The sequence below is a fragment of the Podarcis melisellensis genome (genome assembly GCF_964234715.1).
Source record: "Podarcis melisellensis genome assembly, chromosome: 16".
Taxonomy (NCBI): Eukaryota; Metazoa; Chordata; class Lepidosauria; order Squamata; family Lacertidae; genus Podarcis; species Podarcis melisellensis.
Window position 1 is genome coordinate 19,240,288 of NC_138533.1, and position 24,933 is coordinate 19,265,220.

At 46.3% G+C, this 24,933-nt stretch overlaps 1 protein-coding gene across 1 annotated transcript; it reads left to right on the forward strand.

Annotated features, from left to right (window-relative positions):
* VSIG10 (V-set and immunoglobulin domain containing 10) lies at positions 1–23,814 on the forward strand. Its single transcript, XM_081892417.1, has 9 exons — positions 1–155; positions 3,201–3,485; positions 8,262–8,567; positions 12,725–12,997; positions 13,101–13,394; positions 14,654–14,764; positions 15,384–15,396; positions 16,497–16,630; positions 22,021–23,814. The coding sequence occupies exons 1-9, from the start codon at positions 80–82 to the stop codon at positions 22,089–22,091; spliced, it is 1,563 nt and encodes a 520-aa protein (XP_081748543.1). The 5' UTR covers positions 1–79; the 3' UTR covers positions 22,092–23,814.
* Positions 23,815–24,933: the final 1,119 nt, after the last annotated feature.

Here is a 24,933-nt window from a genome sequence, read left to right on the forward strand (position 1 = left end):
CGCCTCCCTTCTCCGTCCCTCCCCATCGCAGTCTCCGGGGCACCGCCGGGTCGCTTCGGCTGCTGCAGCCGAGGCTGCCATGGCGTGTGGATTGGCCGCCAGACTCCTCTCCTCCTTCTCGTTGCTCCTCTGCTTGGGTCGAGGCATCGCTGCAGGTCGGTATGCGAGGTCCGGGCTTGGGCGCACGTGGGGACGGGGCGATCCGTGTCCCGCCGCGGGGCTTGTTTTGCGCGTTTGTTGGGCGCGCCCGGGGAATGTGAGAGGTGCCTGAAACAAACAGCCCGAGACACCTTCCCTACTTCCGAAGTTACTAGTGGGGTCAGGGGGATAAGTAGGTTCCCCACTATTAGTAGCCTAATATCCCAGGGCGCTGGTTGCAAAAATGGTAAACACAGCATTAAAACAATTGACACCGCCCCCCCTTCAGCTGGTAGCAGATTTAAGGGCAGTGGTCCTTTAAAAAAAAATAAAATAAAGAAAACTTCCCTCATCTCTCCCCCCCCCTCAATTTGCAGTTGTAACAGAAGCTAAGAGGAAAAAAGAAACAACAAGATTTATTATGGCAGTCTTTCTGGCAATAGGGCACAAGCTCTGTTCTGGCCCTGCCAACGATCTGAAACGACTTTATAGTTCCTTATAAACTATATAATAAACCCCGCTTCCTTCTGAAGTGTTCCAAGTGTGATATGCAATCATACGATACATAATTTGATATTGTTGTGTATACTGATGGTTTGTCATCTAGATTGCCCAGGTGGCATGCAGTCAGTTAAAAACAATGATTTGTAAATAAAACAAACAAACAGTGATACAAATTCACCTAATGTTCAACGCTGGACTGTAGGAACTATCCATAAACAAAGTAATTGCTTTTGTATAATAATAATAATCATCATCATCATCTAGCTCAGTCATGCTCCCCGCTCTTAGATTCCACCTTCTTGAGTTCATTGCAACAACCAAGTATGTAAGAACACATACAGTCCTGTACTTAGAAGTACTTGCCATTGGATTTAGCAGGACTTCTGTCCCTGAGTAGACTTGGGATTGTGCTGTTTTTTCCTAACCTCACTGCCTGCCAAAAATGAAGATAAATAACTGAACAAACTTTATCATATCTCCAGTAGCCTCTGTGTGTGTGTGTGAGAGAGAGGGAGAGAGTTTAATATCTATATTCTCCATTTCTGCCAAATAATGATCAAGGTAGTTTACAGGAAATAGGAAAATGCGGTAGGTGAAAATTAAAATCCAAAGTTATAACCAACAAACTGACCCAGATCTCTGCAGTAAGGCCAAATTTCTGCTCACGGCACCCCGCATTGATTGACCGCCAAAACACTGGCAATAACTGGCTCCTGTTAATTGGAATCTGTTGGAATTGTTTTTGGTCTGTTGTTTTTAACTTTGGGGCTGCTGCTGCTGCTGTTGTTTTTTTAAATACAGTATTAATAAACAGCAGTGGTTGGAGAGAAATCCAGATCAGATTTAGGGGGTGCATGGGGTAGGATAGGGAGTGAAGCTCTATTGCGCATTAAAACACAATATGAACAACAGTTTAAAAGCACCTTTACAATCGCAGAAATAAGGTGGGTTCCCCAAATGTACTTCTCTAGTGTCAAAGGCCAGGGGTAAAAGGTTGCATCTCCAACATCCTCTGACAGCTGCATGATGAGGGTTCCAGATGCATCTCTGTGGGGAAGAAGTTCCACAACTCGGGGGACGCCACCGAGAAGGCCCTCATTTAGGCACCAACCCACTCCAAGATTTTGAGGGTGGTCGAACTACCAAGCGGCCCCCTCTGCTGATCTTAGCACCGAGCGGGTTTGTAGGGAAGGGGGTGGTCTTTCAGGCCTGAGTTGTGTAGGGCTTTAGGCACTAACATGTGCACCTTGAATTGGGCCTGGGAATGAACGGGCAACCTGCTTTAAAACAGGGGTTATGTGAGATCTCGAAGGAACCCCAGCCTGCAATCTGGCTGCTGTGTTTTGGACCTGCTTAGTATTACTTTGGAGATGAGTCATCGTCCGCCTGGTCCTTTGAATCCACGTAGGCAGCAGGGTGGACGCTTTATAAATGTGAAATGATGGTTTGGCAGTCGTAGGGCAGCAGTCCAAGGAACAGTAATGGGTCTGCTGTGTTGAAAGACGGTGCCAGACAGAAATCGAACAACACGATAAACGAGTGTCCTGAGATGATTGTGCTGAGGAAAGGAATGGGCGAATGCAAAGTCATGTTTCAGTGGAAACCTTCTCCACCCATAAGAAGTGTTTTATGGAGAAGACCCAGGAACCATTTTGGCCTGTATCCTGTTCCTCACACTGGCCAAGAAGTCTACAATCTGTGTCTCCTTTGTTGTTTGCCCTCAACATCTTTGCTTGTTTGTTTATTTAGAGCATTTACTCCCCACCCTTTAGAGTAGAGGAAACAACTCCCTGTGTGACTTACAAAAAACAGTTCCAAGATGGTCCTTGTTCTCAAACTCAGGATCTTCAAGAAAATAAAATAGAAACATGGTGCACAAGGAAAAAAGGAAAGGGAGGGAGGAGGATGAAGCCAGCTCAAGCACACATCCTTCAAGTTATAATTCAATAATAATAATAATAATAATTTATTTATACCCCGCCACTCTGGGTGACTTCCAACAAAATATTAAAAATACAATAAAACATCAAACATTAAAAACTTTCCTAAACAGGGCTGCCTTCAGATGTCTTCTCAAAGTCAGATAGTTGTTTGTTTCCTTGACATCTGACAGGAGGGTGTTCCACAGGGCGGGCGCCACCACCGAGAAGGCCCTCTGCCTGGTTCCCTGTAACTTCACTTCTCACAGTGAGGGAACCACCAGAAGGCCCTCGGAGCTGGACCTCAGTGTCCAGGCTGAACGATGGAGGTGGAGACGCTCCTTCAGGTATACTGACAGGTATAAAGACACCGCTGGACTCCATCCCTCCTCAGCCTCAGCCAGCATGGCCAATGGTCAGGGATGATGTGAGCTGGAGCCCTACAAATCTCTGGGGAGGGCCACAGTCTCCCCTCCCTTCTGGTGTTACAGCTATCCCTGTCTTGCAAGATGGTAGAGCTGGTTTCTACCTTTTCCTGCTGCTTGAGCTCCTCAGAGGAAACAAATGTAGGAAATAAATACGCCACTGCTTTGCATGAAGGAATGCAGCGATTTTTCTTTCCCCTTTGGCCACTCACAGGGACGGAGGAGGTGGTGGTTGGGGAGGTGGAAGGAAACGTCACCCTCGTGTGCCGGAATGTGTCTCCGCGAGCGGTCAAGGTGGAATGGTTTCATGGGGACCCGGGAAAGATCCCCATCCTCTTCTCGTCGGACGGCAGCCTCCCTTCCGACGCTCGCTTCTCCCTGGTGAGGAACAGCTCCTTCCACATCTCAGGCTTGCGACTGCAGGACGAAGGCAACTATACCTGCAGAGAGGTCCTGAACGAGACAGACCACAGACACAGGATTCAGTTGCTCGTTGCCAGTAAGTTGCTGTCTTCCTTCTTTGCTTGGCTTTTTCTCTTTATTATTTTATAATAATTTTTATTTGAGTAAAAAAAAAGTAAAAAGTAAATGTACAACAAAATCAATTGCAAATCCATTTAAAGAGATTGCTCTGACCTGCCCCATCCCTTCCATGAGTCCTAATATCAACATTTACAACTGCATATCAATCCGTTATCCACGTTTTTTAATCCATCTGAGTTATCCATAGTTTTTGTTACCTTACAAGTGAGATTAAAACCCTGCTAATGTTTTCATCTGCTTACAATGGTCTCCTAAATAAATTATAAATTTTCCCATTCTTTTTTAAAGTTCTTGTCTTCTTGGTTCCTGAGCTTTCCAGTTAATTTTGCCATTTTGGCATAGTCCATCAACTTGGTTTGCCATTCCTCCCTGGTTAGGACTGTTTCTTCTTTCAGTCTCTGGGCTAATAACATACATGCGGCTGTTGTCACATACATAAACATACTTTTCTGATCCTTTGGTATCTCAGTAGCTATAATTCCTAATAAAAAAGCTTCAGGTTTTTTAACAAATGCTATTTTTTCCCATTTCATTATATATCATCTCCCAGAAAGTTTTTATTACCTCGCACGACCACCACATATGGTAAAAGGTACTTTCTTTTCTTTACATTTCAAGCAGATATTTGTGCTTGTTCTATACGTTTTTGCTAACTTAAAGGTAAAGGTACCCCTGACCGTTAGGTCCAGTCACAGACAACTCTGAGGTTGCGCGCTCATCTTCCTCTATAGGCCAAGGGAGCCGGCGTTTGTCCACAGACAGCTTCCGGGTCATGTGGCCAGCATGACTAAGCAGCTTCTGGTGAACCAGAGCAGCGCACGGAAACGCCATTTACCTTCCTGCTGGAGTGGTACCTATTTATCTACTTGCACTTTGATGTGCTTTCGAACTGCTAGGTGGGCAGGGGCTGGGACCGAACAATGGGAGCTCACCCCCTCGTGAGGATTCGAACTGCTGACCTTCCAATTGGCAACCCCTAGGCTCTGTGGTTTAGCCCACAGCGCCACCCGTATGAGTCAAATACCACCTGTACATCATTTTCATATAATTTTCTTTCAGCGTACAACATGTCATGAATTTTAAATCTGTTTTCCAATTTGCTTGGCGTTTCTTGCTCTTCAGCCAGCTCAGGGGTAGATTGCATGGTGTTCTCCATTTGTTTTTGGATTACAAGTCCCATAATTCCCAACTTGGTTGCGTTAGATCGGGGTGTTGTAGCACAACAAAATCAGGAGGCCGCTGTGTTGACTTACTGAGGCTACATTTCTTCAGGCAGCGCTGATAGATTGATTACATTTCTATGCCTCTTTTCATTCAAATGAATGAAAGTGGCTAACAAACAATAAATAACAATAACAAGATGGAACATAACAGGACATCACAGTGGTACCTCTAGTTACGAACTTAATTTGCTCCGGAGGCTCATTCTTAACCTGAAACTGTTCTTAACTAAAGGCGTGCTTTCGCTAATAGGGCACACAATTTCCGTTCTCATCCTGGGGCAAAGTTCTCAACTCAAGGTAACTCTTCCAGGTTAGCGGAGATTGTAACCTGAAGCGTTTGTAACCTGAGGCGTTTGTAACTTGAGGTACCACTGTATATTATTAACAAATCAATATAGCATTTATAATCTATAAAATGATGCTAACAACATTAATAAATTAGCAACTAAAGAATGAACTAAGCACTGTTAAGTTCATACACACACTCGCCACACGCCCATGACTCATAAACTTTCACTCCATTTATTAAAATACGCAGGATGCCTGTGGCAGCAACTCCCTTCTGAATGCTCCTCGGGCTGGAGGTGGGGCAGCCCAAATGAAACCAAGCACCCCCGGATGGCAAACACGAGTCTCTCTTCCCTCAGGGATCTTCCTCTGGAAACAGCTCCTTTTTGAAGGCTCCTGGGGTTGAAGGGTAGGACAAGGCAGGTGGGGAAAGCCATTACCTGCTAGACAACACGGTTTCTCACCCCTCAGGAGGGGAGAGGGCTCTTGTGCTTGGGTCCTGCTTGAGGTTTTCCTACGGGCATCCGGGGGGGGGGCACCATGAGAAGAACTTGCTAGATGGACCATTGGCCTGGTGTCACAGGCTCTTCTTGCATTCTTCAAGCAGCTTGCTTGGTTGACCAAATGGGCTTTGTAGTAATATAGGAAGATAGGTCAGATGATTTGTTTTTATCAGATTATGTTTGTACAGTGGTGCCTCTGGTTGCAAACGGGATCTGTTCTGGAGCAGAACGCAACCCGCGTCTGCGTGTGCCACAATTCGCCACTTCTGCGCATGCGCGTGATGTCATTTTGAGCATCTGCGCATGCGCGAGCGGCGAAAACCGGAAGTAACCCTTTCCAGTATTCCGGGTCGCCGCGGGACGCAAAATGAAAACACTCAACCTGAAGCAAACACAACACGAGGTTTGACTGTATACACGTTGGTAACCACCCAGAATGGCTGGGGCAACCCAGTCAGATGTGCAGGATGCAAACAACAACAACAACAACAATTTTAATAATTATTATTACTATTACTATTATGATTCCAATGGCCAGCAGCCTCTTTTGTCCAGGAGATGACTAGATTGCTCTGGTAGCCCTTGCAGAACAGATACCCATTACAACTTCACAATGACCTCTCCTCATCCTCCTTCCTCAGCAAAGTCCCCCTAGCTGCCCCCCCCCTCGTGGGAGCTCTGGTATTTTCTTACTAACTGGTTCACCGCCTCCTTACTTCCTGGCTTCGTTCCTTGCACAGCACCCTGTTTGCTTTTGAGGTGTGCTTTGTTGGTCATCGTGAAGCATGAGCGAGCTGAACAGAGGGTGCCACCTTTTTCGTTGCAGGACGTTACAGCTCCAAAAGGCTGCGACCTTGAGGCTGGGGGCCAGCAAGGGGAAGCGTGTCAGTGCAGGCTGGACCGAAGTCCAGATATCTGCCATGCAGGGAGGGACAGGGAGAGGGCTGCTTGCCTTGTTTCCAAAGGCCCTGTTGATCCACTGCAGCAAAACTGGAAATTGCTGAACCTTCAGGAATCTTTACAGATGGAAGCTGGCATCCCCTTTTAGGGCAGAGCGGCTCTTTTGCATGTGGGGTGTTTGTGTGTATTGACCCTCTCCCCACCCCACATATTTCCTTTTTTCCCCTTCAATTATTTTATTAGTTTTCACAATATTATAAACAAACAAACAAACACACACACAAGACAAGCAAACATAAACCATAGCCTTATTGAAAATTACACTTATTAACTTTGTTAAGTGACTTCCTCGCTTCCCCTTGGTTGAATTTCATTGCATGCCCTTTTAACGGTTTTCCAAATCCCAATTCTTATGAAATTTAACTTAAACATTAACATCCTTAAATCTTCACCTTATGGAATTAAACATCTTAATTCATCACTTAACAGAAATAAAATCCTAAGCCAATTAAGTATCTGCAAGCTATTTTCAGTTAATTTAACTTAACAAATTTAACTAGCTAATCATTAAATTTATTCCACTCTTCCTGATACTCCTCGTCCTTCTTGTTGCGGACTCTTCCGGTTTGGTTGGCTAGCTCCACCCCACATATTTCCAGCTATAAGCAGCAGGAGTTGGGAGACAGATGCTTCCTATATTCCTTTGTCTCTAGCCTGCATGTGGGGCAAACCCCTCCTCCCCGCCTCTCAGCAGCAAAACTTACTGGGGGAGATCAGTGGTGGAACAGCTGCTTGGGATGCCAGCACAGCCAGTTCTGAGGCTGACTCTCTGTAAGGCAGCCCCCTATGCTCCTGTTTAATCCTTAATTGGAGCCATGAGGACTAGAATCCTGCTTTATTTCTAGGGAAAGCAGAGTGCAAGCGTATCTGCTTGGTCACTGGCATCTGCAGGCAGGGCCCTGGGGAAAGACATCTGACTGAAACCCTGGACAGCTGCTCCCAGGCGGTGCAGCCAATACTAAGCTTTAAATGATTAAATCATGGACGGGAAGGCTTATTAATGGCTGCTAGCCACAGTGGCTATGCTCTACCTCCACTGCCTGAGTTGTGGGTTCGAGTCCCGCATTGGGCAAAATATTCCCGCATTGCAGGGGGTTGGACAACATGACACTCAGGGTCCCTTCCAATTCTATGATTAAATCAGTTGTTTGCATTTGTAGCCCAGTGGAGGGAGAGCAAGGTCTGGGTTCAGGACCACGGACAGTGCCCTTTACAGCCAAGGTCAAACATCCAAGGTTTCTCAGAAAAGTCCTGGAAGATCTGGCTGAGTTTTACAAAATTTATTTGCAAATGGTAATATGAACTTGAGAGATAATCCCCTGATAGGATACTTATTGGCAGCTGTAGGTATCCCTTGATAAAATTCATTCCAGAATAAAGTACCTTGCAGTGCCACCAGAAATAGGAAGCTGCCCCCTTTGTTCCCACAACCTCTCCAACAATTTGGTGATTTGTTGGAAGCAATATGAGATAGTTAAACAGCTTTTAAAAGTATAGTGGATCCCAAACGCCTTGTGAGTCACATGTTTTGGCTCCCGAACGCCGCAAGCCTGGAAGTGAGTGTTCCGGTTTGCAAACGTTCTTTGGAACCCGAATGTCCAGCGCAGCTTCTGATTGGCTGCAGGAGCTGCGCCTTGCTTTCTGAACATTTTGGAAGTCAAACAGACTTCCAGAATGGATTCCATTTGACTTCTGATGTACCACTGTATATCCTTTTACTTTTTTTTTAAGTACCTGTCTCTTCCGCCTGCTTTCCAGGTGGCCCCACCAAGGTGAATGTCAACATTGGTCCTGCCATGGCGCTACCAAACGGCACCCTCTATGCCCAGAGACACGGGACCCTCAACTTCTCCTGCACCAGCGACTCCCGCCCAACCTCTGCGACCAAATGGGATTTCTCCCAGTCTGGCTCAGGGCAGGAGCCCTTCACGGAAGTCAACAGCTCCCTGAGCTACTTTACCCTCTACAACTTGTCACCCAGCTTGCAAGGAAATTACTCGTGCTCGGCAACTAACCTGCTCAGCCACCGACAGCAGACCGTCACCCGTGAACTCCTGATCTACTGTACGTATACTAATAGGAAACACTTGCATAGGGTCGTTGCAGAGTTTTGCCTTAAAAGCATTCAATACGGTGGCCTGCATCCCATAGAACATGATGGCCCAGCTAAACATTGTGATATATCAATATATCACGATGTCTGAAATAAGGATGGAACTATGTAGAGGCAAACAGTAGGGCCGGGCAATATCTGGTTTTCAGCATCGTGATATATTACCAGGTAAAGGTAAAGGGACCCCTGACCATTAGGTCCAGTCGTGGCCAACTCTGGGGTTGCGGCGCTCATCTCGCTTTACTGGCCGAGGGAGCCAGCGTACAGCTTCCGGGTCATGTGGCCAGCATGACTAAGCCACTTCTGGTGAACCAGAGCAGCGCACAGAAACACCGTTTACCTTCCCGCCGGAGCAGTACCTGTTTATCTACTTGCACTTTGACGTGCTTTCAAACTGCTAGGTGGGCAGGAGCAGGGACCGAGCAATGGGAGCTCACCCCGTCGCGGGGATTCGAACTGCCGACCTTCCAAACAGCAAGTCCTAGGCTCTGTGGTTTAACCCACAGTGCCACTCGTGTCCCTTTGTACAGTGGTACCTCAGGTTAAAGACACTTCAGGTTACAGATGATTCAGGTTACAGACACTGCTAACCCAGAAATAGCACCTCGGGTTAAGAACTTTGCTTCAGGATAAGAAGAGAAATTGTGCGGTGGCAGCATGGCGGCAGCAGGAGGCTCCATTAGCTAAAGTGGTGCTTCAGGTTAAGATCAGTTTCAGGTTAAGAACGGACCTCCAGAACAAACTAAGTTCTTAACCCAAGGTACCACTGTATGTGTTTTTTGCGGTTGATGTTTGTATCAAAAAATTGATTAAATAAATTAAAAGAGAGGGGGGGGGCTGCCTGGAAAGCTGCTGTCAGTGTCGATGGTACTGAGCTTAGATGAAGCAACGGTCTCGGCATAAGGCAGCTTCCTCTGTGCCAGGAAGGAAAGCAGATACTGGACCCCTGAGCTCGCCAAGTAAGCTGAGGGCAGCTTCCCATGCACCCCCCAGGCCTTCAATTTAACCACAACACCACCCACCTAACCTCTGAAGGCAGGGTGGCTGCCGTGGGCCCCCCAGTGATGATCTCCGTGGGCTGTCAAGTTCAGCGTCAAAGATGGCGTTTTCTCGTATATCCTGATCCTAAACTGCTTAGGCCTTGAAACGGTATTATGAGGCTCCTGAGGGAATGCAGCCCTTGAGGGAAGTCTGTTATGAAACGAAAGCATAGGGTGGATGAAAGCAGAGTGAAAAGAGGGTGGGCTTCTGCTTCTCTCTCTTTCCATCTCTCTCCCCAACACCCCCTTTTCTCTCCTTCTCTCTCTCTCTCTCCTTGACACCCCTCCTCTCTCATTCTCTCTATCCCCAATACTCCCTTTTCTCTCTCACCCAGTGCCAGGAAAGGGACAGATTGCTCTTGCTGGAGGTCTTGATGGGGGAAAAACCCCACCTAAAGTCTGTTGCAACCGGGTGCCTTAGTCACCAACAACCTTGAGTGACACCCGAGGATTCTCTAAAAGCAAACTTTTATTTCTTGCATGAAAGGTTACTGCAAGTGATCAGGGAAGCGACCGGAGACAGAACCCAGATCTCTGTTTACACACAGTTTTGATAATCGTATAGATTAGACCTGCCAGACACCCAGTGATAAGAGTCTTAACCGCAAAGGCTGATGTTTCCACACTTCATCTAGCTAGGCATTTTTCCTGTTTATACCCCTGTTTTAAAGGTCATGGCCTTAAAATTTTCCTTCACACCCCCCCCCCTTGTGGTTTGCACTTTCTCTATCCCTCAAGCTTGCATGATTTCAGCACGAATACAAGGAGAATACAGTGGAACCTCGGGTTAAAAACTTAACTCACTGCCGCACGATTTCTGTTCTCATCCTGAAGCAAAGTTCTTAACCCAAGGTACTATATCTGGGTTAGTGGAGTCTGTAACCTGAAGCGTTTGTAACCCGAGGTACCACTGTACATGATGATGGTGCCAGCCTGCAAGAAGATGGTGTTAGTCTTGCTTCAGCTAAAACAAAGATGGAGGTGGTCTTGCTTCAATTACAACAGTCTGAACTGTTCGCTTGCTGAGGGCCACGTGAAATTGGTGGGGTGTGGATTGCTCATGCCTGCTTCAAGCCTGAACACCCCAGCTCCCCATGGCCAGCCATATCTTTACCTGCCCTGCTCCAAAAACATATATAACCTATTGGGCATTTGGACATGGCTTGGCCCAAACATCCTGCTGGGCCAAATGGGAAGGCCTAGCGGGCCTAATCAAGCCTGTGGGCTGTAGGTTCCTAACCTCTGCTTCAAGGGACACACTGATGAAAATTAGGCTTGGAAGAACGGAGAATGAAATGGGGAGGGGACCTTTGTATGTGAACACTAGATTGTTTTGTACATGCACAACGGCCCCCAAATTAAATACCCTCTCAGGCTTATATATAGCTGTACTTTGGTTGCCGAACGCCTTGGAACTTGTGCGTTTTGGCTCCCGGACGATTGAAAACTGGAAGTGAGTGTTCTGGTTTTTGAACGATTTCTGGAAGCCAAACATCTGGCGCGGCTTCCACTGCTTCCGATTGGCTGCAGGATAATAATAATAATAATAATAATAATAATAATAATAATAATAATTTTTTATTTATATCCTGCCCTCCCCAGCCGAAGCCGGGCTCAGGGCGGCTAACAACAATAAAATAACACAACATTCTAAAATCATTTCATTATAAAATTAATTCAAATTAATCCGCATCTTGGTTTTTGAACAGTTCCGGGAGTCGGACGGACTCTGTTTGAGAACCAAGGTATGACTGTATAGATATAATTTGCGGAAGAGAAGGTGAATGTTTGGTCTCCTTGGCTCTGCCCTTTACCCAGCTTCACCTAGAGAGCCCGCCCTGCCCAGCCCTTATTACAATAATGCACACAGGAATCTTATTTGTTTTGCCTGTGGAGCTTTCGTGTTGAAAAACAGGTTCTGGGGCTAAACCCAGGGAGGAGGCAGCTCAGTTCAGCTCTTCCATTCTGGTGTCTGCCTTATTTCTCAGATGACCTGACCAAAGCCTCTGAAAGTGATTCTGGGTTAATAACATTTTTTTAAATGGGTTGCAAGAATTAAGAAAAACAATCCTGAACTTTTGCAGACATCCAGACCTTTCGGGTGGCTCGAGGTTAAATCACATCCTATGCTTCGGACAGCTGACCGTGTTTTCATGCTGGATTTTCACTGCATATCTTGGGATTTCAGCTGGGTGCATGGATGTGCTATTTTGTTTTGGAGGTTATTACAAAAACAAAACAAGAAATCGTACCCCAAGTTTTAACAGGCAGTGTTAAGGAGAGAGCTGAATATCTTCAATTCTGATTTCATGTCAAAATTCTGAGGCAGGTTGCAGAAACAGCAGTGCAGAAAAAATGGAAAGGGGGGAGACACCAATTGTAAAAAAGCATATTAAACCATTGCATTGTTGTTTTTTTAAATCAAAAACCCACACAGTGTGCTATGGATCTGACACTGATTCAGATGTTCTGCTTAAAAAGGTAAAGGTAAAGGGACCCCTGACCATTGGGTCCAGTCATGGCCGACTCTGGGGTTGTGGTGCTTATCTCGCTTTATTGGCCGAGGGAGCCGGCGTACAGCTTCCGGGTCATGTGGCCAGCATGACTAAACCGCTTCTGGCGAACCAGAGCAGCGCACGGAAACGCCATTTACCTTCCCGCCGGAGCGGTACCTATTTATCTAGTTGCACTTTGACGTGCTTTTGAACTGCTAGGTTGGCAGGAGCAGGGACCGAGCAATGGGAGCTCACCCCGTCACGGGGATTCAAACCACCGACCTTCTGATCAGCAAGTCCTAGGCTCAGTGGTTTAAACCACAGCGCCACCCGTGTCTGCTTAGCTGCCTTCCAAGGCCGTCCAGCTCAGTATTGCCTACACTGACTGGCAGCAGCTCTCCAGGGTTTCAGGCAGGGAGTCTCCCCCCCCCCCAGCCCTACCAGGAGATGCCACCAGGGATTAAAGCTGTCCTGCAAAGCAGATGCTCTACCGCTAAGCTGCGGCCTGTAAGTTTTTAAAGATTGCAGAACACCTCCACCTGTTAATCTGGTGAATTTCTATGCCTTCCTCAGATCCTCCGCCATCGCTGCCTCGATGCTGGGCTCAAACCTCCGCGGAAGGCTCTGGAGGGGTGCAGCTCATTTGCAGCTGGACCGGGGGTTACCCGCACCCCACACTTCAATGGACCAATCTGGGGAACCTGAGCCGGGACAGTAACGTGACGGGCATTACGGACACCAATGTGGCTACTTTGAATGGCTCGCCTCTGCTCTCTGGGAAGGAGTTTGTGTGCCGTGGGATCCACCTATTGCAGCAGACCAGCCAGGCCTGCACCGTGAAGCTGGGTGAGTCAACAGACTGATAAAACCCTATTTTAAAGCCATCCCAAGTTGACCATCACTGTTTCAATCACTCTCCCCCCCCCACCTTGTGTTTCCTCTGGTTTAGAGGCCCCTTCACTTGTGTCTGACCCCATGAGGAGCTGCTTCGTAGGGGGAGCCACCAGGATGACGTGTCAGGCCAGCGCCGGAAACCCCCCTGCCAATATTTCCTGGCTGCGCAACGTCTCCCGGACCCAGACGGAGATCCGTTCCGGCGGGAGGTTTCTGGTCAGCCAAAAGGGCAACGTCTCCACTCTGGTCATCCAGAACTGTTCTCACGCCGTGGACAGTGGTTTGTACATTTGCAAGGTTGAGAACCCCCTGGGGCTGAAGGAGGCGTATGTTTACCTCACCGTGATCGGTAAGCAGATAACCTTTAAAATGGCAGTCCGCTGGTATGCTAAGGAACGAGGCGGGGTGACGGTTGCGCCAGTAAAGGGGTGGGTGGGAAATGCTTTATTTATTCATTCTTTCTTTTGGAGCATTTGTACCCTGCGCTTTGGCCCAGAAGGAACACAGAATGTCTTAAGAACAATCAACTAAAACAGTGTTTCCCAAACCTGGATCGCTAGGTGTTTTTGGGCTACAACTCTCATCATCCCTAGCTAGCAAGACCAGTGGCCAGGAATGATGGGAGCTGTAGTCCAAAAGCAGCTGGAGAAACCCTGAACTGAAAACAAGGCAGGGCCTCCACAACCACCCATAATGCTAGAACTGTGGGCTGTCCAGGGAAGCTCAGCATCGAGGGCAGACGAAAGAAACACAGCACATAGTTAAATGGGGTATTTGCTCCCACAGTGTAGAATGATGGCCTCCAACTTGGATGGTTTTCAAAAGATTATTAGGCACATTCACGATGGAGAAGGCTGCCAATGGCCATGTTCTGCCTCCACGGTCGGAAGCAGGCAGTTTGCCCCTGGATACCAGCTGCTGGGAGTCACAAGTGGGGAAGAATGTTATTTCTCTCAGGTCCTGTTTGTGGGTTGGCCATTGTGAGAACAGGGTGGTGCACTAGGTGGGCCTTGGGCCTAATCCAGCAGGTCACTTCTTAAGAAGTCTTCTTGGCAGTTTTTGTTTCTTAAAGGAGTCTAGAACCTGAGAAGTAATATGAGGGAAAGGCAATGTGGTACTACTGGATGTTGGAAAGGGATAAGATAAAGGGAGACAATAATAATAAATAATAATAATTTTATTATTTATACCCTGTCCATCTGGCTCAGTTGCCCCAGGAGAGAATAAACTCTGCCCCATTTGGGTAAATAAACTCTGCCTCATTGGCCCATGAGGTTGAAATCAGAGGTTGAAAGGAACAGCATTTTGGAAGCTGCTTTGTGCTGCTCCTTTCAATTATTATTATTATTGACAAGGATTGATTGATTATATTGGTATTAATAATGTTATCAATAATAATTACCGCCTGTTTATTTCTCCAGAGTTTTCTAATTTTTTAAAAAAATTCTTACACTCTTGTGGTATTTGCCGCTGGGTTGCTGTGCAAGTGTCCCTGAGACATTTAATTGACAGTGAGTTATTTATTTTAAATGAAGATGTTAAATAGGCCAGAACTGCTATTTCACTGCTTTTCTTCCCACCCACCCCAAATCATTCCTCCTGCCACAGAGCCAGTGAACATCGCAGGCATAGTGGGTGCAATTGTGGTCCTTTTGCTGCTGGGTGTTCTAGTCCTCTCTGGAGTCCTCTTATATGCTGGACCCCGTTGGTGCCCAAAAGGTAAGAAACAGATAGCTCTAATAACCCTTCCAGGTGACAATTTTTTTTTTAAAAAAACAAACTATGAAAATTGCAACTCCCATCATCCCTGACCATTGGCCATGCTGGCAGGGGCTGATGGGAATTGTAGCTCAACAACATCTGGAGGGTCACAGGTGCCCCCCCTCCTGGGCTAAAACTTGCTACAGGGGTATTTGAACAGTATGCAGGCATCTTTTAGTGGTGAAGTGGAGAGCAGTCAAAGACGTGGCCTTTTCAGTGATGGCACCCCAGTTTATGAAACTCCACTTAAGGCAGGATTGAAATCTGTGCAATGAATCTCTTCATTCCAGTACCAAAATCTGGGCTCTCTATTTAATTTTATATGATACCCAGGCTTTCAGCACACATGTGCATATACAAGAAAAAGATTTAACAAAAGCCACAGTATCTCCTGTGATTTGGGTTTTCTCGGATTGGGCCAGAATTGTAGAAACACCACAAGTTTAATGTAGCGAAACACAAGCTCTATGCCCTTCGACATCACATCAGATGCATATTGTACATTCTGAGCAAGTGCATGTTTACCCATTGATCTCAAACTGTCTCCTCTTCTTTCTTTTCTCTCTCTCTTTTCCAGCCAACATGCTCAGGTGAGTGTCTCCTTAAGTGGGCAAGTCCTAACCAGCGTCGCTTGTTTTGTATGCAGGTTCAATCCCTGGCTTCTCTTAATTAGAACAGTGATGGGGAACTATTTTTCCACAGCCAGAGGGCCACATTGCCTTCTTGGCAACCACCTAGGGGCTGCATACCAGCGGTGGGCATGGTCAGAGGCAAACTGGGCAGAGTATGTGAAGCTGTCCAGATGGTTGGCACATCCGGCCCTGCACTGTCTGCACAAGGGATGGGGAACCTCGTTGGGCAACTTTCCAGGGGCCACAAACCCCTTTTGGGAGGGACAAAAGTGGACGGAACAGGAAACATACATTTTGCCACAGTATAGTAAGCTAGTACAGTTGTATCTTTTTTTAGTGGACTTTTTTTAGTGGTCCGGTCTACCTGGTGAAATGCATTATTCAACAGAGGCATCTGTGCTGATGGGGGAAAAACCTCTACCAAGAACCCCACCCCCAAGTTGCAATATAGCTGCACAACAACCCCAGCAGAAGCGGATTTAGGGGAGTGCAACTGGTTTGGTCGCACTGGGTGCAGAGCCTCGGGGTGGCATAGGGGCCACCACAAATATAACGCAGAAGAAGAAGAGTTTGGATTTGATATCCCGCCTTTCACTCCCCTTCAGGAGTCTCAAAGCGGCTAACATTCTCCTTTCCCTTCCTCCCCCACAACAAACGCTCTGTGAGGTGAGTGGGGCTGAGAGACTTCAGAGAAGTGTGACTGGCCCAAGGTCACCCAGCAGCTGCATGTGGAGGAGCGGGGAAGCGAACCCGGTTCCCTAGATTACGAGACTACCGCTCTTAACCACTACACCACACTGGCTCTCAACGCAGAATGGAGGGTGAGAGGCAGGGGGTGCCGAATTTTGGCATCGCACAGGGCACCATTGAAATCTGAAACCCCAAGGTCTGCCACAGACCCCAGTCCATTTCCTTCTGCTGCGAGGGATAAACCCTGTTCGCAGATGCAGTTGAGAGGGCAGATGGCGTAAAATTCCTTGCCTGTTGAAGAGGAGGAGGCGGCAGGGAAAGGTCCCGCTGACTGTTCTCTTAACTTTCCATCCTTCTGACTGCCGTAGGAATCGAGATGCAAGTGATATCCTTGTGCTGATGGATTCGGAGGAAGACGATCCGCTGTCGGAAGCAGCCGGGGAGCCCACTTCAGATCAGGGGGTTGCCCTGGCTAATGGAGGGTCTGCCACGCCTCACCAAAGTAAGCTGTGAACCTTTGCTTAATTTCTTTATTAGCAGACCATTACAGAATTTTATAGCGATTGACAACTATGCCCAGTAGATAACATTAATAAAAACGCACAGTAATGCAGCTAAAAACCACAGAATTAGAATTCTAGACAAGAAGCAAATAATAATAATAATAATAATAATAATAATAATAATAATAATAATAATAATAATAATAATAATTTATTTATACCCCGCCCATCTGGCTGAGTTTCCCCAGCCACTCTGGGCGGCTTCCAATTAAGTGTTAAAAACAATACAGCATTAAATATTAAAAACTTCCCTAAACCGGGCTGCCTTCAGATGCTGCCTGTCTCTGGGCATCTGTCTGCCTTGAGAGTCAAAGGGGTGGCCCTTGGGGGGTGAAGTCAAGCTGCTGTGTTAGCAGCACCAAAGTGACCACCACGGGGCGCAAGAAGGTCTTGGTCTCACTGATAGCAGAGCAATGTGTTTGGCACCAGCTGGGTTGCAGGAGTTGCCAGAACAGACAAGACGCCATCCAACCGTCGTAGGGACTCTGCTCCAGATTTGTGCAGGGTTTACTCTTTAGCCTTTCCTTCTCCCAAAGTTGTCCCACAAGGCAGCGGAGGTTTAGAATCAGTGTCTTCCTTCTCCTAGATGGGCTCACTTCCCAAGTTGACGAGCCCCATCTGCCCCTCGCTTCCCTCTATTGCACGTGCAGAAACCACCTTCTGGACCATTGGACCCACTATTGGTCTCTCATGCTCAATCTGCCAGAGCCTGTCTTCCTATACAAAGCAGCACATGCATGTGTATGTGTATATGTGTGTAAGTACATACGTACGTGTGTACACACACACACACACAGTTTATATATTGTCCAAATTCATCAACCGGTTAAAAGAGATGGCACACAAACTGTTACCAGGCTTTTATTTACTTTCTTCGGGATTAAAATACCAAACAGGTAAAATGCAAACCAAGTCCCAGAGGTGGTGTTCAGCCAGGCAGGTTAAACTAACAGGATATTTATAGTAACTGGGAGGGGGATCTGGCCACCAGACAGCCCAATCATGTGTTCCTAATTAAAAGGCCCAATTGACACCTGCCTCTGCTGAGAAACCAATTCAACACACACACAGACACAGCAATCATAAGAGGTCTGATAAGCACAGGTATAATCAAAAACTTTGCCACTTGCTCTGTGTCAAGCTTGTTGGAACCCTGTAGCAAAATGATCATTAGGGTCCCAGAGGTGCAGCCAGGGAGGGACTGTGTAATGGGATATATAAATGGTTTTAAAACAGGGTGGATAAAAAATCAATGATTTTTTTTTTAAAAAAAAACCGATTTTAAAAATTGAAATCAGATTATTTTGATTTAAATCAGATTTTTTTAAAAAAATTAAATCAGATTTTTAAAATAAAATGCTTTTGGAAGAAAAATCTTTCTAAAGATAGTTTTCTGTTTAAGTTACATTATAGTCTAAAGGCTATTCATCAGGAAATAAGGATTTGTTTTAAGTTTTTCATGTGTGCTAAAACTTAGTCTAAGTTGTTTTTTTTTTAAAAAAAAGTTTAACTACATCAGTTAACAAACATGGATATATATGCTATATTGTTATTGTTTTAGTTAAATAAATTGTTTAAATTGTTATTAAGGAAATGATTATTTTTCTCCTTCCAATAAAGTACTGCAGAAAAGTTGTCCAAATACAAACAATTATTTCATAATTACCTGTCTTTGTATTTCTAATACAAATCAGTAATTTTTGATATAACTGTAAAAACTACTATGAAAATTTATTATTCCAAAAATGAAACCTTCATCTGGTTGTAAATATTAAGATTATACCAGCAAGAACTAGTCTTTCTGTAAAAAAAAATGATTTAAATCAAGTCTTACTGACTAGTGATTTAAATCGTGATTTAAGTCAATTTGATTTAAATCAAATCCACCCTGTTTTAAACTGTTTTTAATACTGCGTTTTAAGGTTGTAACCTGCACTGGTACCTTAGGGCAAAGGACAGGTAATAAATAATTAAACAAACAATTTATTTATTACATTTATATATCCTCTTTCCCTCCAAGGAGCTCAAGGAAGGTGGGGTACACCTGTCTCCCCTTCCTCATTTTTTTTCTTTGCAACAACCCCTGTGTGAGGTAGGTCAGGCTGAGAGGCAGCGACTGGCCCGCCCCAAAGTCACTCGGTAAGCTTCATGGCTGAGTGGGGATTTGAACCCTAGTCCAGGTCCTAGCTCAACACACTAACCATTACTGGCTCTTTCCTAGCCCCTCAACTGAAGCTACAGGAGAAAAGGGCATGCAAGACAGACAACTCCTCAGCCTTGTCAAAGGGCAGCACCTATTGTATCTGCTACCTGATATATCAGAGGGGAGAACATAAAAACTTGCTAGAGGGAACAGACTCTCCAAGCGTCCCTATTTTCCAGAGACATCCCTGATTTAGAGAAGCCATCCCGGTTTCTGATTTGATCCCAGAACAGTGGCGTAGCATGGGTTGTCAGCACCCGGGGCAAGGCAAGTAATTTGCGCCCCCTAACCCGTGGATTTGCGCCCCAACCCCCAGATGTTGCGCCCGGTGCGGCCGGCCCCCCCTGCACCCCCCACGCTATGCCACTGTCCCAGAATGTCCCACTTTTCCTCAGGACGTCCCTATTTTCATTGGAGAAATGTTGGAGGGTGCAGAGTTATCTTACCCCTGAGCCATCTGAAGGCAATCCTGTATAGTGAAGGTTTTTTTAATGTTTAATTTTATATATATATTTATATATACGTTGGAAGCTGCCCAGAGTGACTGGGGCAACCCAGAAAAATGTGTGGGGTATAAATAGTAAATTTATCATTATGGGATGGGACGTCCCTATTTTCACCAGAGAAATGTTGGAGGGTATGAGAGAAAGTCTTCCTATATATTTAGGAATAGTTTACCACCCCCAGAATAGCATTACAAAGGAGGTATGGTCACCCCAGTGCATGATGGGTTGAGAATTCCAGTGCAGTTCCTTGAAGCTCTCAGAAATCTGTAACCAAAAGCCTCTGTTTATTAACAATCTCTTCAGATCCATGGTTCACAGTTACAAGGGTGGTAGACCTGCTGAGGTAACTGTGAACCTTCACAGCCTGAGTCATGCCTTTAGTGGGCTGCTATGTGCTGTTTTTGCCGCCGCCGCCTCTAGTAGTATTCTGGATCATAATTAAAACATGCAGTAAAACTTACAGCGATGGCGTGACTCTGGAAAAGGATCGAGAAATATCAATCAACCTTATTGCGGTTGCAAAGAGCATGATAGCTAAAAATTGGAGGGAGAAAAGTTTATCTCCTACTGTACGTAAATGGTTTTTTTTGGGGGGGGGAAGGTCTATAGTAACATAGATTAAGTTAAGGATAGAGATAGAGATGATAAGGAAAAGTGGAAGACACAATGAGAGGTAAAGGAGGTGCTGTGGGATTGGTGGAAGTCAATGTTTCTTTTTCTTTTTAGTGTTTATATTATTAATTTGTAAGATTTGGATTTGGTTTTTTGTATGCTTGTTTTTGTGTTTTGTGTACTGTATTGTTATTTTTTGTTGTGTGGAGAATACTAATAAAATTAATAATTTTAAAATAATATTTAAAAAGTTAACTTAATTATAAAAGAATACATATAACCCAGAGATAGTCAACCTTTTTGAGCCCACGGCTCCCTTGACAAACTGCATTCTTTCTGTGACACCTCTGTGGGGCTCAGGAGCCCAGTTATGCCACCCCTTGCCTGCAGAGCTGGCAGCCTCTCACCCTTTTCCGAACACCCTCCCTTGTGGAGCGTTCCCTCAGCCTCCTCTCCTCTCCCCTCTCCTTGGGAGTCCTCTGGGCAGCTCTTGCTGCCACCCCTGGTCTCTGAGCTTCCTCCCCCTACCCCAAAGAGAGGTGCCTCCTCACACTGCCCCACAGGGGTCTGGGAAGAGGATGCCCCCAGCCTTAATGGTCCAATGGAGACAGATCAAAGGTGAACATGAGGCCAGCAGCTTACCTTGGAAGGCAACAGTGGGTGCTGCCAGCCAGCATGATGGAAAGGCTCTCCTTCAGTATCGGGTACTCAACTCCCAGGCAGGCCCTGCACACAGCAATCACAAGGAAGTCCAGAACAGTCCCTGCCTGGCCTCCCACTTGTCTGTTCATTCCCAACAACAAGGGCTGGTGGGCTGGCTGGCTGGCTGGGCTTCCTCACCCATTTGCTTGCTTATTCTGAGGCCGCCTCAGATCCTGGCAACCAGCACCCCCAACCAGCCCCAGAAGCACCATTCGCCTGCAGAGCTTGGAGCCAGGGCTGCTGCAACAAACAGCTGTGCAAGCCTTTGGGAGGCAGAGATGTGAGAGGGCATCAGAGGAGGGAGGGAAGGAAAGAGGGACAGAGACCAGTGTTGCCCATGGCACCCATGACCATCATTCAAGGCACCCCAGGGTGCCACGGCACACTGGTTGAAAACCACTGAAATAACCTAATAGGTTTTTTGGGGGGGAATGGGCATTTTTTGTAATGTTTCGTAGTACAGTAAGTCTAATGATGGGACGCGGGTGGCGTTGTGGGTTAAACCACAGAGCCTAGGACTTGCCGATCAGAAGGTCGGCAGTTTGAATCCCCATGACGGGGTGAGCTCCCATTGCTCGGTCCCTGCTCCTGCCAACCTAGCACGTCAAAGTGCAAGTAGATAAATAGGTACCGCTCCGGCGGGAAGGTACCGTATTTGTTGCTCTATAAGACTCACTTTTTCCCTCCTAAAAAGTAAGGTGAAATGTGTGTGCGTCTTATGGAGGGAATGCAGGCTGCGCAGCTATCCCCGAAGCCAGAACAGCAAGAGGGATTGCTGCTTTCACTGAGCAGCGATCCCTCTTGCTGTTCTGGCTTCTGAGATTCAGAATACTTTTTTTTCTTGTTTTCATCCTCCAAAAACTAGGTGTGTCTTGTGGTCTGGTGCATCTTATAGAGCGAAAAATACGGTAAATAGCTGCTCTGGTTTGCCAGAAGCGGCTTAGTCATGCTGGCCACATGACCCGGAAGCTGTATGCCGGCTCCCTCGGCCAATAAAGCAAGATGAGTGCTGCAACCCCAGAGTCGGCCACAACTGGACCTAATGGTCAGGGGTCCCTTTACCTTTACCTTAAGTCTAATGATAATGTTTGTGCTGCTTTCAACTTGTTGTAATGGGGTGATTATTTCTTTAATGGTGTTTTGGTTTATTTTATGGAATCTAAATTAAATTTACTTATTTTTTAAAAAGCCAGCATGCAGTAAACTGATCCTATGAAAACAACCCAGCCATTAAAACAGGAAGCTTGGGGCAAGAGCTGAAGGAGATGTGCTGGTGCAATTTTGACTCCCTTGTGCTTTGTTTCAGGCCCCCAAGCAGACGTGCCTAGTGAAAGTTCCCTGGAGGACACCAACAGTGAAACCAGGTCCAAAATGTAGAGGGAGCTCTCTTCATCGTTGCCTTTCCGTGTGTGCTAGGAACCAAAGCTTCACCGCAGTGTAACTCTGCTCTGATCCTGACCGGGGAGAAGGAAGGAGTTCACTCGGCAGCCAGATCATTCTCAGAGGCCTTCTTCATCCTGTCTTGATCATGCCCTTCCACATTTTTCATAATTCTCTCGCCTGCTCTTTCTTCCTCCCTCTGTCGTCCTTTAAAGAAAAAAAGACTGAGCTTGAAACTTCATGGCAGCGATACAGGAAATGTGCAGGGAGGGGGCAGGAGCAGGGCAGTTTCCTTCCTTAGGAGCAAGAGGGAAAGATCCAGGCTGTGTTAGGAAGGAGCTTTGCTGTACAAGAGACCCTCCAGGGCAGATTGAAGGGCTGGAGGGAGGGGGTTGTCTTGAACCCAGTTCTGTTTGCCCAGCTTGGCATGAAAATGAATTGGGTTCTTCTGATCCTTGTCCATGACTATGGGCAGGATTCTTGCATTGCAGGGGGTTGGAAGAGATGAGCCTTGAGGTCCCTTTGAGCTCTACAGTTCTGTGATTCATTGGCTTGCGTATTTACAGCAAAGTGGAGGCAGCTGGCACAACCATGCTTCCTCTGTGGCCTTAAGCAAGCTGAATGTACCCCTCTTAACCCCTTCTGTTCTGAGATTCTCTTTTGGGAAGGGCTTGTAGCTCAGGGACTAGAGGATCTGCCTTGCATGCAGGAGGTCCCTGGTTCAGTCCCTGGCATCTCCAGTTGGGACTGGAATAAGACTCCCTGTCTGGAGAGCTGCCAGTCAGTGTAGGCAATACTGAGCTGGATGGACAAGTGACTGTTTTCCTGTGTTTTTAGAGAAAGAGATGTAGCTCAGTGGAAGAGCATGCAGCAGGTCCCCAGCTCAATCCCAAATGGCATCTCCATGTAGCTAAGAGAGACTAAATCCTGGAGAGCCACTGCTGGTCTGTTTAGGCATGATTCTGCATAAGGCTTCCTCCTGTGTGGGGTTTTCAGCAGTAAATGAATTTCAAGTTTAGGAGCAATGTAAACCTGAAAAGGTACCAGGCTGCTGTGAGCTGCTGAGTGGTACAATAAAGCAAGCCCTACGAAGAAAGAATGAAGTCTGTAGGCTTCTCAGATCTCCTTTGTAGAATCCTAAGATCCTAAAGCATTTGATGCCCTGGTCTAAAAACACTAGATGGGAATCTTATTTATGTCTTTCAGACAAAATCTGGGGATGTCGTGAATCTGGGTTATGCCAGTGGAGGCCTTACCTGATAAAACACTGAATGTAGTTAATATGAAATAAATATTGTGCCCTATTGCTGCATAAGCCCATTCTGCAGATGGGTTAAAAAACCCCCAATGATGTTGCCAGTTCATGGTAGCTGCAGTCCTCCAGGATGGTTTCCTGAGTAAGCACAACTGAAGCAAATGGGAGCCATCTAGGAGTACAGATCAGCTCACACTCATTTTGGTGGGGCCTGTTTGAGTAGACTGTGCCCCCTTTCCAAAATCAATTTTCCAGCCCATCCAGGTATTTGTGTGTTTGTGTGTGCCACAGGCTGGCTTGGGCTGTTGGGGTTGGTAAGCTGCTGGCTTAAGAAAGAATTGTTACCTGGAGGCAACAGCTGGTCTTAAACTCAATTCCAAAGAGTTGTAGAAACAGATTTTTCTTCTGGAGAACCTAACTGTGGAGGTGATCTTTTGCTTATGGAATAAAAATGTGTATTTTGCATCCAATGTGTTTGTACATTTTTTAACTTAAGTAAGAGAGGTCTGGATATCTGTCCCCAGATTTTGGATAGCCAGGGCAGTTTATGCCTGGTTTGCTATCTAATGACGTAAGAACGTAAACATTGGTATCTGCACCTGCAAAAGTTCTGGAATGGTCATATTTGCTTTGCTATCAGTGCAGACTCTGCAACTTCCAGCTGTAACTTTTTCCACTGCAAGCATTCTGGGATTTTCTGTGTCCCCATTTTGTGGCACTATAGCGTAAAAGTCCCCCTCCAGGCAGCAAGAATTTGGGAACACGTGAGGAAGCATCACAGAAGAAGTAATGAAGCTGGATGATATGTGGACAGCCCTGTACCATACATGCATAATTTTATTTGCATGCTGCTTTTCCACAGTTCAAACCATGCTCAAGGCAGCTTCCAACATGGGGGAAAAATATAACTACTGTACTTCAGGACAAAAGTAGTCATAAACAATAAATTGAAATTGAAAAAAATCCGAAACCAAACTGATTAATTTCCGCATAAATCACAACAAAATCTAAAAGGAAGATAGAAAAAACCAACAGCCACAACCCTCCTCCAACAACAACATTCCCTCCCCAACAATATCCTGGCTCAATCAACCTCTAATGCACTATTACTGCCTCCATGATATGTTGAAGACCATACACAAAACCAGTCTGTAGAGACCCCAAAATGGCTTTCTGGAGTGCATGATTGAATGTGGCTTCCTTCAGCAGTTTATCATTTTGTGGTGTAGCGGTTAGAGCATGGGTAGACAAACTAAGGCCCGGGGAACAGATCCGGCCCAATCGCCTTCTAAATCTGGCCCGCGGACGGTCTGGGAATCAGCGTGTTTTTACATGAGAAGAATGTGTGCTTTTATTTAAAATGCATCTCTGGGTTATTTGTGAGTCATAGGAATTTAGTCTGGCCGCCCACAAGGTCTGAGGGACACTGGGCTGGCCCCCTGCTGAAAAAGTTTGCTGACCCCTGGGTTAGAGTGTCGGACTAGGACTGGGTGATCTTGGGTCAGTCCCTGCCTCTCAGCCTAACATGCCTCACAGGGTTGTGGTGGAGCAGGGAGGAGAGACACCTGCACCACCTTGAGCTCC

Excerpts from the sequence above, each read along its gene's own strand:
- VSIG10 (XM_081892417.1), top strand. The coding sequence starts at position 80 with ATGGCGTGTGGATTGGCCGCCAGACTCCTCTCCTCCTTCTCGTTGCTC. Across the intron at positions 3,486-8,261 it reads GATTCAGTTGCTCGTTGCCA|GTGGCCCCACCAAGGTGAAT; the intron begins GTAAGTTGCTGT and ends CCTGCTTTCCAG. Across the intron at positions 8,568-12,724 it reads CCGTGAACTCCTGATCTACT|ATCCTCCGCCATCGCTGCCT; the intron begins GTACGTATACTA and ends TGCCTTCCTCAG.